Genomic DNA, 16,363 nt, shown 5'->3' on the forward strand with positions numbered 1-16,363 from the left:
TGAGCTTTTTATTTTAGTTATTTTTTAAGTTATTGGAGCTGGTCCTAGGGCTTGAACTTAGACCTGAGTGCTGTCCTTGAGCTTCTTTTGCTCAAAGCTAGCACTCTACCACTTGAGCCACAGCTCCATTTTTGGCTTATTTGGTAGGTTAGTAGAGGTAAGAGTCTCAGAGATAGAGACAGAAGATAAAGAGACCTCCACCAGTGTCTCTAGGTTCTTGTCACTATCAGAGAAAGAATTTAGAGAAGAGACAAAGAATTGGAGTTTTATTACAGGGTGAAGTTACATACTCAAGAGGGAGTATGGATGTCTTAGTCACACTTACAGACTTTTCTTCGTCTATGGTCTTATACTGGATCTATGGGATGGGGCATAAAGTTATATCATGTAGATTATTATTTTACCAAGAACATTTCATGTCTTGGTCAGGATGCAGGTTAGGTCAGGCATGATGTATGCAACTAAAAATGCTTTTCCTTTAAAATGAATCTCAGTTGCACAATTATTGATCTCACATCTAAATTAAGCGCGTGTGTGTGTGTGTGTGTGTGTGTGTGTGTGTGTGTGTGTGTGTGTTTCTGATCCTGGGGTTTGAACTCAGGGTCTGGGCACTGTCCCCGAGCTTCTATGCTCAAGTCTGTTGCTCTTTCACTTTGAACCGCAGCTCCACTTTCAGCTTTTGTGGTTAATTGGAGATAAGAGTCTCACAAACTTTGTTGCCCAGGCTGGCTTTGAACTGTGGTCCTCAGATCTCAGCCTCCTGAGTAGTTAAGATTCACGTGTAAGCCATTGGCACCTGGTTTATCATGTGATTTATAGCTTACAAACACCTGGGTTTTTTTCTTATGCCTCAAGTAGTCTCATAAAGGTTAAAGCAGTCATCAGAGTAAGACTTAACTAGTCCTTTCAGGGGAGAAGAGAACAATGGTTCGATGCCACCTCTGTGCTGATACAGAGCTCTGTATCAGCATAAGAATATTTTAGGAAAAGGATAGCTGGGTGGCAATAATAAAACTGGGCTATTATCAGAGATATGTTATGAGATCTTGCTTTAAAAAATATATAGTAATAAGAAAAATGAACCATTCTCAAAAAATAGCAAGATTAGATATTTTATGCTCAATACTCGATACTATCAAAAGCCTGAAGCAGGTTGGCACCACCAGTGGGGAGGCCGAAGGGAAGAATGGCAGCACAAGACGGCTGGACCGTGAGTTTATGCAGAGGTGATGAAAGAAATCAAGTCACAGGACTCTAGAGGTTAGCAGGATGGACAACTGTCCCTCAGGTATCCTGGGAGTTGAGACACCTGTAGGATGTCTTCAACAGAGTCTTAAGAGCTCACAGGTACTAACTAGTCACTAGAACAATGCAGAAGGCAAACGCCAGCTGGGAAGTGGGGAAGTCTATGTCTGAACAAAGGCAAAGCAGACACCTGCTAAGGGAGGACCACGCCATGAAAGGGAAGAGATGGGTTCTCAGAGTCCTAACAAAGGATGTGGAAGAATGACACCCACTAGGTGACATTTTCTCAAGCTACTGCCCTGCCCCCAGAGCTTGCCACCTCTGTGGTCCCTCAAGCTGCCCTAGCCTTTCCTGGGCACACCAAGTGGTTCCTGGCTCTTTTTCAACATCTGGGCAAGGCTTTTGATATGGAGGAAGAAGTGCACACAGAAGGTCCTGGCTCTTGAGTGATGTAGCTTTGAATTGTGGGATTGTTTCTCCCCCCCTTTCCCCATCACTGTAGATGATTGTGTAACACACTGGTCTCCAGAGCTCACATTTCTGGACATCTACAGAATACAGACCTGGGGGATGTCAGTTCCTGTTCAGGGCTTTGGGGGATGGTATAGATTGGATTACGGGCCAAAAAGAGCTTTGTAAACTCTAAGGTGGCAGCTATGCATAGCTTAATGCCGGTCGGTGGCAGCTTTCCAGGGGGCTGGTGGGGTAAGAGTGAGTGAGTCAACCAGAAAATTGTTCCACTTCTTTTTCTTTCCTCTTTCACCTCTTGAATGGGGGAGTTATCAGAAGATGAAGGCTGGGCGGCCCTGCTTACAGGGTAAGCATAAATAGTGGGTGCTTGCCAAGCCCAGGCTCATTTACCTGGAGCTCCTGGGTCCATAGGAAGCAACCTGTGAGTGTCTATGTACCTGTCTCTCGTTTTATTTCCCCTACATCCTGTGACTGTTCCATGGCAAATTTGGTCTTGAGGAAGGAGGGTTCTGGGGCCTGGATTTGCCTTCCAGGAGTTGTAGTGTGGGAGGTGGGGGCACAGTGGAGACATAGAAGGTATGGGGCTCGGCAGATTTCTCTTCCTTCTTTCTTTTTTCCTTCCTTCCTTCCTTCCTTCCTTCCTTCCTTCCTTCCTTTCTTTTTTTCTTTCTCCTTCCCTCTTTCTTTCCCTCCCTTCTTTCCTTCCTTTCTCTCTTTCTTTTTTTTTTGTGTGCTGGTAGTGGGGCTTGAAATTAGGGACTGGTCATTATCTTTTAGGATATATTTATTTATTTGCGCAAAGCTAACTCTCCATCACTTGAGCCACAGGTCTACCTTCATCTTTTTGGAAGTTAAATTTCTGCAGACTTTCCTGCAAGGGCTGGCTTTGAACCATGATTCTCAATCTCAAGTCTCCCGAGTTTCTGTCTTGGTTCCTTCTCTGTCCTTGATACCTTCAGAAAGGATAGTGCAGGAGAAATAGATCAGACATTCTCAGATCTGGGTTCTAACCCCATCTTGGCTTCATTTTTCCAGGTATATGGACAAGCTTGCTTCTCTTATAGTCTCATGACTACTAAAAACAAAACAAAGCAAAACTACTGCATTAGGCCTCTGTGAAGGGGGTATGGTTGAACTCAGGTCCTTGTATTCTTGATTGGCTTTTTAAACTCATGGTTAGTGTTCTTCCATTGGAACTATGTCTCTAGTCCTGGCTTCTTGATGGTTAACTGGGGATAAAAGATCTCTGGAATTAGAGAGTTGAGCCATGATTCTCAGACCTCATCCTCATGAGTAGCGAGGACTCCAGGGGAAAGATACTGGCTCTCTGCTAGATGTCTGATTCTCTAGTGTTCAGAAGCATCACCTTTTCAATGAACTCTTACTTTGCTAGCACAGCACTAACTGAACACTGCTTGAGGTTGGGGTTTGTGGCTTTGCACATTGCATCTACTGCTCTCGCTAAGCTGCTTCCTTCTTCTGGCTTTGTGGTCTGGAAAACTGCTCTGCTTTCTGCAGGGATTCTTCATGTTCTGTGGAATGGGTGATGCCTTCCATGCATTTGTTATTCCCCAGTGTGAGGGACAGGATTCCAGAGTTGAGCAAGAGGTTATGGGCCAAGGGGAAGCCCCCTGACTCTGGCTTGGGTCTGGCCCTCAGTGCCCACGATGAAGTCTTTGCTAGAACCATGGAAACAGAGTGGCTGATGCTACTGGCTTAGTGAGCTTGCAGGGCTATTTCTTTCTTTCTTTTTTGTTTTTTGCCAATCCTGGGCTTGAGCTCAGGACCTGAGCACTATCCTTGGACTTTGTCAAGGCTAGAGTTCTACCACTTGAGCCTCAGAACCACTTCCGACTTTTTTTTTTCTATGTATGTGGTGGTACTGAGGAATCGAACCAGGGTTTTCATGCATGCTAGGCAAGCACTCTACCACTAGACCAAACTCCTGGCCACTTGCAGGCCTGTTTCTAAAGACTCCCAGGAAACCCAAAATGGAGAGAAGCTGGTGGAAAGTAAGAATCATCCATGGTCTAGAATCTCAACTCTTCTCTGTCCTGCCACCACCCCAGATAGTTAGTGAACTTTTTCATCTTCATGCGGGTCCCTCTGGCTTTGGTGTAGTCTCTGACTTTCACTGGCTCCTTCAATGCATATTGCTTCCTAGTTTTCTCTCCCTGAAAGACGCTGCTCTGGTCTGGAGCTTAAATGTCCCCAGTGGACCATGTGTTGAAGGCTTGGTCCCCAGCCTATGGTATTATTGGTGGTGGCACCTTAAGGACATGGCGCCTTGTGGAAAGATATTAAGTCTTTGGAGCTGTATTGGTTTTGAGATAGATCTTGGGACTTGAGATGTTGGCTCCCTTCTTAGTTGTTCTTGTTCTTCCTCCTCCTGTTCCTTACTTCTTTTTGTTTTCTTTTCCTCCTCCCCTCCTTCCCCCTTCTCTTCTCCTTCTCCCTCCTCTTCTCCTTCCTCCTTTCCTCCTCTTCCTTTTCCTTGTCTGTCTCTGTCTCTGTGTCTTTGCCTGTCTGTCTGTCTGTCTGTCTGTCTGTCTATCTGTCTGTCTGAGTGTTTGTCTGTCTGTCTGTCTCTTGCTTTCATGCGGGGAACAGGCCTCCTTTGGCCCGTGCTCCCACCATTATATACTATGTCACCACAAGCCCAGAGTGATGGTTGAAGGTGACTTTGGATGTTGTAACCATAAATGAACCTTAATCTAAGGATTTCTGGTATTTACCATAGTGACCGCTAACTTGGGAGCACTGTGTACAAACTGACACAGGCCCTGTGCCCCCGAATTTCCTTTTGTATCCTCCCCAAAGCACTCTTTCATTTGTCTCAACCTACCCAGTGTGTGTGTGTGTCCTCTTCCTTCTCAGGGGCCCTCTTCCAAGCCCTCTCAGATGGCAGACATCTAGGTGTTTCTGGGGATCTCTGTGTGCTACTTTAATGTCTCAATTCTTCATAAGGTTTCTCTCTGGGCCTTTCTTTATGACCAAGTGCCTGGTATCCATGCAATCACATTCCAGTCAGAGCTCAGGAAATTCATCCAACGTCTCTGTTTCAGGCTGGATTTCATATCAGCACTCTAGGCAGCCAGTGAGAGGGGGAAGATTTACCTCGTCCAAGCTGAGCTGGCTGCAGACAGGGAGAAGGAAGTCCAGGGTTGGAGGAGAAGGGACCTCAGGAGAGCATTACATTACAGCCACGGATCTCAAAGGACACCTGTGAATAGCCATGCCAGAGATCTAGTCACGTGACTCAGGCTCTCCAGGACCAGACCATGTGCTTAACTAAACTCCTAAACTACTTTCTGGAGTCTTACTTCTTGGACCCCACCCAGGGCAGAGGATGTAGGGAGGTACACTGCTCCTGACCTCCAGAAACTGGCCTGAGTCCTCACCCATGTCCTAGAGCCAACATCCCATCTTTTCTCCTCCCTCCCCCACCCCTCCCACCCCAGGCAATGCTGCTCTTCCTTTCCATGCTAGTCCTGTGCTCACAGCCCCTGGGGTACCTGGGAGCAGAAATGAAGACATTGGTGCGGAGATCAGTAACCAACGCCTGTACCCTGGTCATGTGTGGCCCCGCAGAGAATGGCCTACCTGGTCGAGATGGACGGGATGGAAGAGAAGGCCCAAGGGGCGAGAAAGGAGACCCAGGTAGAGCTGAGACCTGGGGTTTATCCTGCTGAAGCAGGGCGGAGGCAGGCGGGAGGGGGGGAGGAGTGGGGGGGGTGGGTGGGGCGGAAATGACAGACAGCCAGCAACTCCCCATGCTGAGATGAAAGACTTGGGAGTGCTTAGCCATGATCCATTTTGATTAAGCTGTGCCTGTGCAGTGTGTTAAAGGTTTTCTAAATTGTACTTTTATCTTTATACCTCTTGCCAGCTTAGCTGCGGTGGATCCCAGAGATGCACAGCCTGAGTTTGGATGTAGGAAGTGGGCCGGTCTGTTACCTACCCTCTATTCCATTCCATTCCCAGGATTCCATCCATTAACCAACAGCAAACACGGCGCCCAGCACAGAATCTCTCAGCAAATTATCCCCATCTCACCTAAACTCCTGGGTCGGAAAGATGTGACTCTTCCTGTCACAAGAGAGTAGTTTCTACAGAAACTCTCTACAGAAAGTTTGGGAGGATTTCATCCTTTAAACTCTCCTTGCTCTCGAAATCCCATTTCTCTCGGGATGACTTCTCTGAGGGTGTATATATATTTATATATTGGCATACACAACAGGGGATAAAAAAACAACCCAGCACATCAGGACTGTCTTTCCTTTGTCTTACAGTTTGTTATACATGTCTTGGAGAGTGAGATCTGAGGAACTGGGCCCAGTGCAAATCATATAGCAGGCATGCATAGATGTCTTCAGTGTGATATCTTTATATATGTGCCCCAAGCCAGCACATCTAACCTCCTTCGCCCCATCTCTCACATTCCTTTCCCAACTTCTACTAATTACTATTCCACATTCAGGTCCACTATTTCCCCCGTGCCTGGGTTAAATGTAGGGCTTTAAACTTGCTCAGCTTGCTTGTTCAGCCGACATTCATCACTTGAATTATGTTTCCAGGCCAGCTTTCTGCTGATTATGTTGCTAATTTAGTATTGGGGACTTCGCTGCCTAGATTTGGCTTCAAACAGCCATCCACAGGATCTCAGTTCCAGGACCCAGTTGAGTTCACATTTTAAAAACTTGAATATGAGAAGGAATATATAGTTTGTCTTTTTATGCCAAGCTTATTTTACTGAACATAATGATCTCCAGTTTCATCCATTCTGTTATGAATGACAGTATTTCATTCTTCTTTGTATATATTGATTATACTTTTTTAAAGAATTATGCATTTATTCATAAATGGGCACCTAGCCTGATTCCATATGTTAGTGTAAACAGTGCTGATATGGACATGTAAGTGTGCTTTTATATGCTGTACACCTGGGAGTGAATAGCTGATACAGTTCTATTTTAAAATTTATGAGGTTTCTCCATTTGGATTTCCATAGTGTCTACACTAAAATTTAAGGGGTTTAAGAGGTGCACACCCTGGCATCCTCAACAGCGTGTGTTGTTATTTTTTTTGTTCCAATCATCCTAACCAGGATGAAATAGCAACTCATTATGGTTTTGGATTGCATTTTCCTATGGATGCATGTAGTGAACATTTTAAATATACTCCCTGGCCATTTGCATTTCTTCTTTTAAAAAATACATGTTCAGGTCATGGAGCATGGCCTAGTGGTAGATGCTTGTCTAGCATGCACAAAGCCCTGGGTTCAATTCCCAGAACCACATATCCAGAAAAAGCCAGAAGTAGCACTGTAACTCAAGTGCAGAGCACTAGCCTTGAGCAAAAAGTGTCCAAGGACAGTGCCCGGACCCTGAATTCAAGCCCTAAGACTGGTTAAAAAAAAGTGGGGCCGGGAGTTTGGCCTAGTGGTAGAGTGCTTACCTCAGGTTTGATTCCTCGGTACCACATATAGAAAAAAAAAGCTGGAAGTGGTGCTGAGACTCAAGTGGTAGAGTTCTAGCCTTGGGAAATCCCAAGGACAGAGCTTAGGCCCTGAGCTAAAAAAAAAAAGTGCCAGATCACTTGCCTATTTTTTAATTGGTTCATTTGTTTTTTATATGTATGTTTTTGTGGTTAAGATTTTGAATTCCTTATATATTCTAGATATTGATCCTGTGTTAAGAGAATAGTTGGCAAATATTTCCCCCACTTAGTAGGTTGTCTCTTTACTCTGTTGATGATTTCCTTTACTGTGAAGACAGTTTTTCAGTTTAATGTAAGCCCATTGGCCACGTTTTTACTTTGATTCTTCATGAATAAATGAATGAGCAAGTGGACAGACAAATGGAATAAACAAATTGATGTCTACCTGATTCATTTTAGATAAAAATATAGTTGGTTTCCACACACACACACACACACACACACGAATCCCGTGAATGCTAGCTATTAAATGCCAATAGCTTACTTTTTGCCAGTACAGTGGCCATGGAGAGAAGGAATACAAAACAGAAACTCAAACAGGTCTTGGCTTGAATCCATCCCCAATTCCAGAAAGGCTATTTCCTTGAAATGGGTGTGCAGAAACCCATTTCCTAGGTCACCTGTATTAGGGTGTGTGACCCTGGAATGTCTGTGCTCTACAGAATCCTGAAAGAGTGCCAGGAACTTGACCTTACAGATATGTGGCCCCTTCTTGGCCTAGGACCAATGTCATGTCCATTTCTTCTGGTGCTACAGGTTTACCGGGAGCTGTGGGACTAGCAGGAATGCGTGGACCAGCTGGGCCAATTGGACCTAAAGGGGATAATGGCTCTGTTGGAGAACCAGGACCAAAGGGAGACTCTGGACCAGGTGGTGAGCAACTGGGCATGGAATTCAGATGTCTCCCAAGTGGTGCTTCTGCCACTAGGGTGTGCCAGTAGGCATGCTTGGCACCCAGCCCAGGAAGAAGGAAAAAAAGTTGTTCTACAGGAGGCATTGTGTTGTTTCAGGACAGATGGGGCCTCTTGTGGGGTAGTAAGATGCTGTTCCATCCCGCTTTTACTTCTACTGTTACTCTCATACATTTCACTACCCTTGGGACTTAGTGACACTGATAGGGCTGATCCTATTCCCCAGGACCTCCTGGACTTCCAGGTGTCCCTGGTCCAGCTGGAAAAGACGGTCCCTCTGGAAAGCAAGGGAACGTAGGACCTCAAGGAAAACCAGGCCCAAAGGGAGAGGCTGGATCCAAAGGTAGGTGGATGGGATGTGGCTGGTCTGGGATGGAGTTGCGAGGAATAATAGTGTTGGTCTATGAAGGGACATAAAGTGAGGTCCAAGATGAGTCTCTGTTTCTTCCTCAGGAGAAATAGGTGCCCCAGGCACACAGGGCTCTCCAGGGGCAAGAGGTCCCCCAGGACCTAAAGGAGAGAGAGGTACCCCTGGTGAACGTGGAGCCCCTGGAAATGCTGGAGCAACAGGTGAGTGATAGACTTAGGGCTGGATCCATTTCTACTGTGCCTATATGAATCTGCCAAGGCATGTCCCCTGCCTCATGACAACCACCTGTGCAGAGTTGGCATGGCTGGGCCATGGAGAGAGTCAGGATCCAAGAAAGGTGCATGTTGGGGATTTTGGAACTGTGACTATGTAGGGAGAGTGCTGTGCTAAACCATGAGAATGGATAGTATCTGAGGAAGGTAGGTGGTAGGTGGTAGGGACAGTTGTACACAGTGGAGGTTGATTGGCAGTTGAAAGAGCCTGTCATGTTGAGAGCACATGATTCTGAAAACAATCCCTATGAGGGGAGGGTGTTATTGCTTGGCCATAGGATAGTCCAGGAACTAAGAAGAGCATGATGGTGGACATTGGGTACATAGCTGACCCAGTTCTTCTTGGATTCCAGGAACAGTTGGTGCTGTGGGTCCACAAGGAGTTCCAGGTACCAGGGGACCCCCAGGACTGAAGGGGGACAGAGGTGCTCCTGGTGACAGAGGAGCCAAAGGTGAAAGCGGGCTTCAAGGTAAGGCAACAGTTCCCATCAGCATGGATGGGAGAAAGGGAGAAAACTTTTTCTCAAGAGATCCCCTGTGGGGCCAACAGTCCTGTTGTTTACAGATAGTGTGTGGAACATGAAAAGGCTGTGGGTGGGGCAAGAATTAGGCTCTGGCATCTGCCTTCCCAACCCCTAGGATACCTAGACATTCGAATGTCTAACAAACCCATGGATGGGAATCATATGTGGAACATGTATTTTTGCCCCTCCTCCCAGGAATGGAGATGCTATTATCTTCCTGGAGTAGAAGTCAAAGGGGACTAGCTCAGGGTCTTGTTTATCTAGAGGAAAACCATAGGAAACCTGTAGGGGCCACTTGCCTCTGCAGATGTAGGTGACATTACCATCTCCCAATAAGTACCTGTAACTAGACACCCTTCCCCGAGGCAGGAGTGGTCTCTAGGCTGTGAGGGATAAGTCACCATTTCCCTCCCTGCAGACCTGGCCGCTCTAAGACAGCAGGTGGAGACCTTTCAGGGGCAGCTACAGAGCCTCCAGGCTGACTTCTCCCAGTATAAGAAAGGTGAGTTCCTGGATTTAAAATGGATCCTGACATTGACAGGAGGCTTCAAACTGGCTCTGGTTCTCAAGTCTCTTGGTTGGACTTGAGCAGGGGCTATGTATTTGGTTAGGGCTGAGGTTAAACCTTGCCCCAGGTCTAGGATGATAATGAGACAGGATCTGTGTCTATGGTGGACTTGGGTCTCAGGGAGAGAGTGGAGAGAAATCTAAGACTGGGTCACAGTAGGAAAGTCACAAGCTCCAGAAGCTGGAAGTAGATCCATAGGACACAGGAGATGTGGCCCGTGAGACTAGCTCACTAGGCTTGGTAAATCATGGTCTACTACTAGGTTTCTGAGCCCCCTCCAACCTCAATGACTCTTTTGCTGGGTCCATGGACACTCAATAGACTTGTATTCCTGCATTCCTATGCTAATCCCGAGAAAGAAAAGAAAATACCCATGAGGGTGTTTCTTACATCTGTGGGGCTGGGGCTTGGATTCTGTTCTGGGGGTACAAGGAAGGTCAGGACCTGCCCTTACTATATAGCTACTCAGTTTCTCTCCTTGTGTGTATGTATTTGTGTGGCAGGGAGGAGGGTGTCAATACTAGGGCTTGAACTCAAGGCCTATGCACTGTCCCCTAGCACTGGTGCTCTACCACTTGAGCCACATTTCTACTTCCAGCTTTGTGCTGGTTAATTGGAAATACAAGTATCATGGACTTTTCTGTCTGAACTGGATTTGAACCTCAATCTCAGATCTCAGCCTCCTAAAAGAACCTCCTGAGCCACTGACACCCAGCTACCCACGTTCTTCAGTGAGTCAGAAAAAATAAGATATCTGAATGATTTGAGAATAAAGAGGCTCCTTTGGTAAAACAAAGCGCTGACGTCTAAGTACCCACACTCAGAGATGGGAGTTTCATTTAGTATCTTTCTTTCTCTACAAACACGTTTGTGTAAGTACTTATTGTTCATGGACACGCTGAAGCATGTCAAGAACATGTACGTGTGTATCTCCCATGGATGCATGTATTTAAATGGAATTTATTCTATATCTGTCTACTTACACAAGAGCATGTGCATAGACAGGCACCTGCACATCCAGATGCAACGTACATCCTGTCACATGCCTTTGAATACATACCTGAGCATTCATTCATTCATTCATGATCCATTTAGGAGCTTATGGCACAAGACATCTTATTTTGTTTTTGTCCAGGGCTGCCATCCTGAGCCCATGGAGAATCTTCTCCATAATATCTTGTTAAAGATACTCAGAGGAGAAGGGATCATGAATCGGGGTGCAGCCCAACAGGTCCAGGGGCTCAGCTGTCTTTGGAATCCTGAGATTTTAGTGTCCTTTGCGGATCTCCATGAATGGCACAGAAATCACAGGGTGGTGATGGATTGGAAAAAAAAGATGTTTGGCAGATGATGCTTCTGAGAGTTTTAGAGATGAGGGACTAGAAGCCCTAGAAGGGGAAGTGGCTTTACTTTGCCTTTCCTGTTACGCCACAATGGGTCTTAATGCCAGATTCTTGTGTACAGTTCTTTCAGTAGTCACCACACCCTCTCACCTGCCCTGCCCTCTTCCCCCAAGTCCCATGTGCCTCTCAGATTTCCTCATTGCCCTCTGTGGATACTCTGAGGCTGTCGAGGCATCACTCAAAGACACACAGATCAGTGGGGCCCGATCCACAGCACAGCCTAACATGTTACAATTCTCAGCTGTCCCACCCTGCCTTTTCCTGTTCCTTCACCCCCTCACACAGCATAGACCCTCTCCCTCTCCCACCACCAGCACCCCACTCCAGGGGCATGCTGGGCTCTCTGCTCTGGATTCTGCACTTGCAGAAATCATGTCTCATGCTAGGTGCTGGGACATGACTGGCTCATGCTTGTAACCCTAGCTACTTAGGAGGCTGAGATCTGAGGATCAGAGTTCAAAGCCAGCCTGGCCAGACCAATCTAAGAGATGCTTGTTTCCAATTAATCAGCAAAAAAAGCCAAAAGAGGAGGCATGGCTCAAATGGTAGGGGGCAGCCTTGAGTAAAAAAGCCAAGCAAGAGTTCAAGGTTCTGAGTTCAAGCCCCAGTACAAAGAGCAAGGGGTGGGGGGAAATGAGAGAAAACTTATTTTCCAGGGACAGGCTGTTAAGTTCTAAATACCAATAGGGAAACTCAATTCCAGCATATAACTTAGTGAGCTGAGGCAGAGGCAAAATCTGCATGTGAGCATTGGTGTCATCCTGAATGAAGTTCTGTAACTTCACGTTTCATGGTTGCAGGACATGGGGCCTTGTACTTAAACTTTCTCAATTCTAGTGCTCCCATCTGTGAGTAGTGGGCCATGAATCCCCCCTCCCCAAGGTATATTATGTGTACCCAGAACCCAGGGTGTCCCTTACATTGCTTCTGATATCCCAGTCCATTGCATGGGAAGGTCTGAGAGACTCGATTTCAGAGTTGAAATCTCAGCCCCCCTCCCCCCACCTCCCACCACCACCATCACCACCACGTCTGAGTTCTGGTTTAGGGGGCTGCCACAATCTCGTCCTGACGCCATCTTCTTCCAGCCATGCTCCTTCCTGATGGCCAAAGTGTGGGGAACAAGATCTTCAAGACAGCAGGCACTACGAAAGTATTCCGGGGTGCACAAGAGTTGTGCACACAGGCTGGTGGACAGTTGGCCTCTCCGCGCTCTGCAGCTGAGAATAAAGCTCTGCAGCAGCTGATCTCAGCCCAGAACAAGGCTGCTTTCTTGAGCATGACGGACAATGACACAGAGGGCAAGTTCATCTACCCCACGGGGGAGCCTTTGGTCTATACCAACTGGGCCCCCGGGGAACCCAACAACAATGGCGGGTCAGAGAACTGTGTGGAGATCTTCACCAACGGCCAATGGAATGACAAGGCTTGTGGAGAAGAGCGCCTTGTGGTCTGCGAGTTCTGAGCCCCACAGGGTGTGTGTGGGAGGGGACAGAGTTTGGTAATGTGGTCAGGGTGGTTCCAGCCCAGATTTGGGTGTTGCCAACACCTTAATAAAAAGGTGATCACTTCTACCAGCCCGGAATTCTCTCTGAAACAGCCCCAGAGCAGCACCACTTAAGAATGGGACATCTTGAAGAAGGGCTCAGTCTGCTTTCTGAAACTATCAGCTACATTTAGCCCAACTGATCCCGCCCTCCTCGTTCACGCTCCTTCTCCTCCTCTGGGCTTGGGGAGACCATGAGTGCTTGTGTGCCTCTTCCATTTTTGCGTGTTCCTTGTTGAATTACTCCTTTGCTTTCCTTGGCCATTCAGTGTTGGTGTGTCTAGGCCTTAGCAATCAATCCTCATTGTCTTTACAAAAATAATGCCAATTTCTTTCCTCTTTTTGGTCCCTAAACCCAAGCCTTGCTTTTAGATTGCATGCACTCTCAGCTCTCTGCTCCAAGTCAAAGATCTAATGTGTTTGTTCCTGACCAGGGCTTTTCCTTTAGCTGTGGCTGAAGGCTTCTGGCTGCCTAAGTCCTAGCCACTGTCCAGCCCAGCAGGGTCACTGGAGAGAGAATGTCTACTGCCTTTGCTGGATTTTGCAGGTCCCGCACCCAGCACTCCCATTTGGTGCAATGTTTCATTACCCTCTCCAGTTTGGTCAATATCATGGTGTTTTAGCTCCTGGGAAGAGAAACAAACTGCCTGATTCTGAAGCCATTCATGAATCTCAGGGACATTTGGAACAAAGTGTTGGGCTATGCTGCAAATTTACCCCCAAATGCTTCACTTGGCACATACAGGAATGTCCTTTCCTGCCCCTGCCTCGAAGATAATCTTGTGAAATCTTTCTCTCTATTTTCCCACTGCAGAAACCAAGGCATAGAGAGTGGGGGAGAGGCCTTGTACAGGGATACAGTGGGTTGTAGGGTCACAAGACCTTTCTGGAATCCAAAGGCTTATAATTTTAGATTGCACAGGCTAAGGACGGCCACAAATTTGACTGGTTGTATTGACATCATGATTCAAGAATGATTTAAATGACACCTGTGTTCAAAAGATGGGAAGGGCACCATCAAAGTGCCCACCAAGGAGGTACAAAAACCTCTTACTAAGATAAGAAACCATGTCTTCTTTCCTTTATGGATACCAAACCTCATCCCTTTTCCAAAAGTCCTGCCTCCTTACTTCAGCATGTCCCACATCAAATCATGCATTCAGACCTCATGAGTCCTAAGCTCTCTGCTAAGGTCTATTATTGGAAAAAAGAAAAGCTTCAATCTGTGGCACCTTCTGAATTACAAGGCAGTTACACAGGAGTATACCATTTCCACAGCTGGCACCTCATGGAGGGAACTTAGAAAGGTGTGTCTATTAGATGGTTATGAATGGGCTGGAAGGTGGGAGAGAGCATAGGTAAAGTTAGGTCATCCCCTGACTCAGTGTCTCCTGCGCCTCTTTCCCTTTGTACATGACCCTCCCTCAGCTTCCTGTGTAAAGATAAGGAAGTGAGCGTGTATCAAAAACTGCCATCTGGGGATGAGACACTCTTATTGGCTCTCAATTCGAAACTCCTGTGGAATTGCCCATTCTGGTCCAGTCAACTAATTTTGGGGAGATCATATAGTACAGTGTGGCTCCTGAGACCCAGCTAAGAACGTGGTAGACCTCTGAAAAGGGTCATTACCGACCACAATACTTATGGTAGATTTAGTTCTTGACAAGATGGAGGAACGAGCTGCAGAACTCAAAAGAAGGAAAATAATATCCCTTAGTGCCAAAGCCTTTCCAATCCATGGTGCTGTGGTTTACTCTCCACAGGAACATGAGGCCAGCTCTGCCATCAGAGGCTCACTAAAGAGAAGACTGAAAAAAATATTTCAGAAGTTCAAGTCCTAACAAGTTTTCTTTTTGGGGGTGGAGGTAGTACGCTTTTTTTTTTGGTACCAATACCAGCACTAGAGTTTGAACTCAGGGCTTGGGTGATGTTCCTGAGATTTTTTTGCTCAAGGCTGGCGTTCTATCACTTGAGTAGCAGCTCCACTCCTGGCTTTTTGATGGTTAACTGGAGATAAGAGTCTGAGGGACTGTCCTGCCCAGGTTGTCCTTGAGCTGTGAGTCTCAGATCTCATCCTCCTCAGTAACCATTGTTGCAGGCATCAGCCACCAGTGCATTTTTTTGGAGGGCGGGGGTGACCAGTACTGGGGCTTGAACTCAGGGTACTCTTCTTTAGCCTTTTTACTTAAGGATGGTGCTCTACCACTTGTGCCACACCTCTACTTCCAGCTTTTCTTTTTGCTGGTTAATTGGAGATAAGAGTCTCACAGACTTCCCTGCCCAGGCAGGCTTTGAACCTTAATCTTTGGATCTCAGTCTCCTGAGTAGCTAGAATTACAGGCATGAGTCACCAGTACCTGGGCCTAACATATTTTTGAGCATAAACTACTCCCTGCACCAACATGCAAGTACGTTTGATGTGGATCTTAAACAGTATCCACTCCATCTATATTAGCAGGGTCTCTCTTAGTAAGATAGGTGTCAAGTGAGGTTACGAGAAATAGCTCTCCAGCTAGCTCTCAGGAGATATGATGACCCTTAGTGTCAGGTGACATCATGGGAGCCACTGGGGCTCACTCTACATCTGGAAGGAGATTGATAATGATGTGAGGTTGTATAACCAACCATTCTGGAACCCTGAGTAATTGCTTGGAGAGGAATTACCCTGGGGTCTGGCTGGGTCCACCTGGATTTGGAGTGAGATTTGAGGGGCCTTCCTGAATACATTTCAAATGTGAACATATTTGACCTCCATTGTTTCAGAGTCAGTAGGTTCCATCAGATTGCCTGAGAACCATCCTTAGGCCATATAGATGAACTTATAAGGGACTTACCTTAATGCAATACCCCCAACTATATTTATTTGGTAAGGAGAATGAATAGAGTAAGGGAGAGAGTCAAGTGAATGAGACCATTTCTTCCTCCTTCTGAGTCATGCTTGTAGGACTGAATTAAGTGTTTTCAAGCTATCACCAGGCCTTTGATCTGAGGTAAAGAGCTCACTGACCTCACTGCCCACACTTCTGCATATTTGCTTTTTAATTTCCCTAGTACTTCATTTCAGGTGTGAGTGGCTGGAGACAAGCCAAGGTCAACAAGCCAGATGGCAAGTCCAGGAAAAGAAATACATTCTGTGACCAGAAGCATGGGTCCGAGCAGGAAAGACAGGATTGCAAGATGGGCTCTGAGCCAGCCTAACATGCCTAACTCTCAGCTGAGGGTGAGGGAGGGAGAGAGACAGAGAGATATGAAGATTGAAATTGAGACACAGAGAGATGGCAGGGTGGGGCAGATCGAGAGAGGAGAGAGTGGACAGAGCAAACAGGGCAGAGGAATAGAGATTTTCTGAAGAATCTAGAAACTTCATGCACTCTCTAGAAAAGTTCACAGAGCAAAGGAATGACTGAGGCTGTGAGGACTTCTAGAAATGATTCTGAAGTTCTTAGCAAGGCATAAATCCTGGAAGAGCCAAGAAGGTTGTTCAAAGTAACATAATCAGAAAGGACACGGCCCATCCTAGGTAAGTGGGTTTTAGAAAACTAGTATGATTAAAA

General features: G+C 46.5%; 1 protein-coding gene across 2 annotated transcripts; it reads left to right on the forward strand.

The window, feature by feature from the left end:
- The first annotated feature begins 2,029 nt into the window (after positions 1 to 2,029).
- Positions 2,030 to 12,834, forward strand: Sftpd (surfactant protein D). Of its 2 annotated transcripts, none has more exons than XM_090346983.1 (8): positions 2,030 to 2,137; positions 5,178 to 5,376; positions 7,972 to 8,088; positions 8,353 to 8,469; positions 8,580 to 8,696; positions 9,122 to 9,238; positions 9,711 to 9,794; positions 12,352 to 12,834. In XM_090346983.1, the coding sequence occupies exons 2-8, from the start codon at positions 5,181 to 5,183 to the stop codon at positions 12,726 to 12,728; spliced, it is 1,125 nt and encodes a 374-aa protein (XP_090203109.1). In that variant the 5' UTR covers positions 2,030 to 2,137; positions 5,178 to 5,180; the 3' UTR covers positions 12,729 to 12,834. The 2 variants fall into 2 exon arrangements, with proteins under 2 accessions (XP_090203109.1, XP_090203110.1); XM_090346984.1 differs by having other exon boundaries at positions 7,972 to 8,085.
- Positions 12,835 to 16,363: the final 3,529 nt, after the last annotated feature.

This window comes from Megascapheus bottae, chromosome 15, assembly GCF_031878675.1.
Source record: "Megascapheus bottae isolate mThoBot1 chromosome 15, mThoBot2.hap1, whole genome shotgun sequence".
NCBI lineage: Eukaryota > Metazoa > Chordata > Mammalia > Rodentia > Geomyidae > Megascapheus > Megascapheus bottae.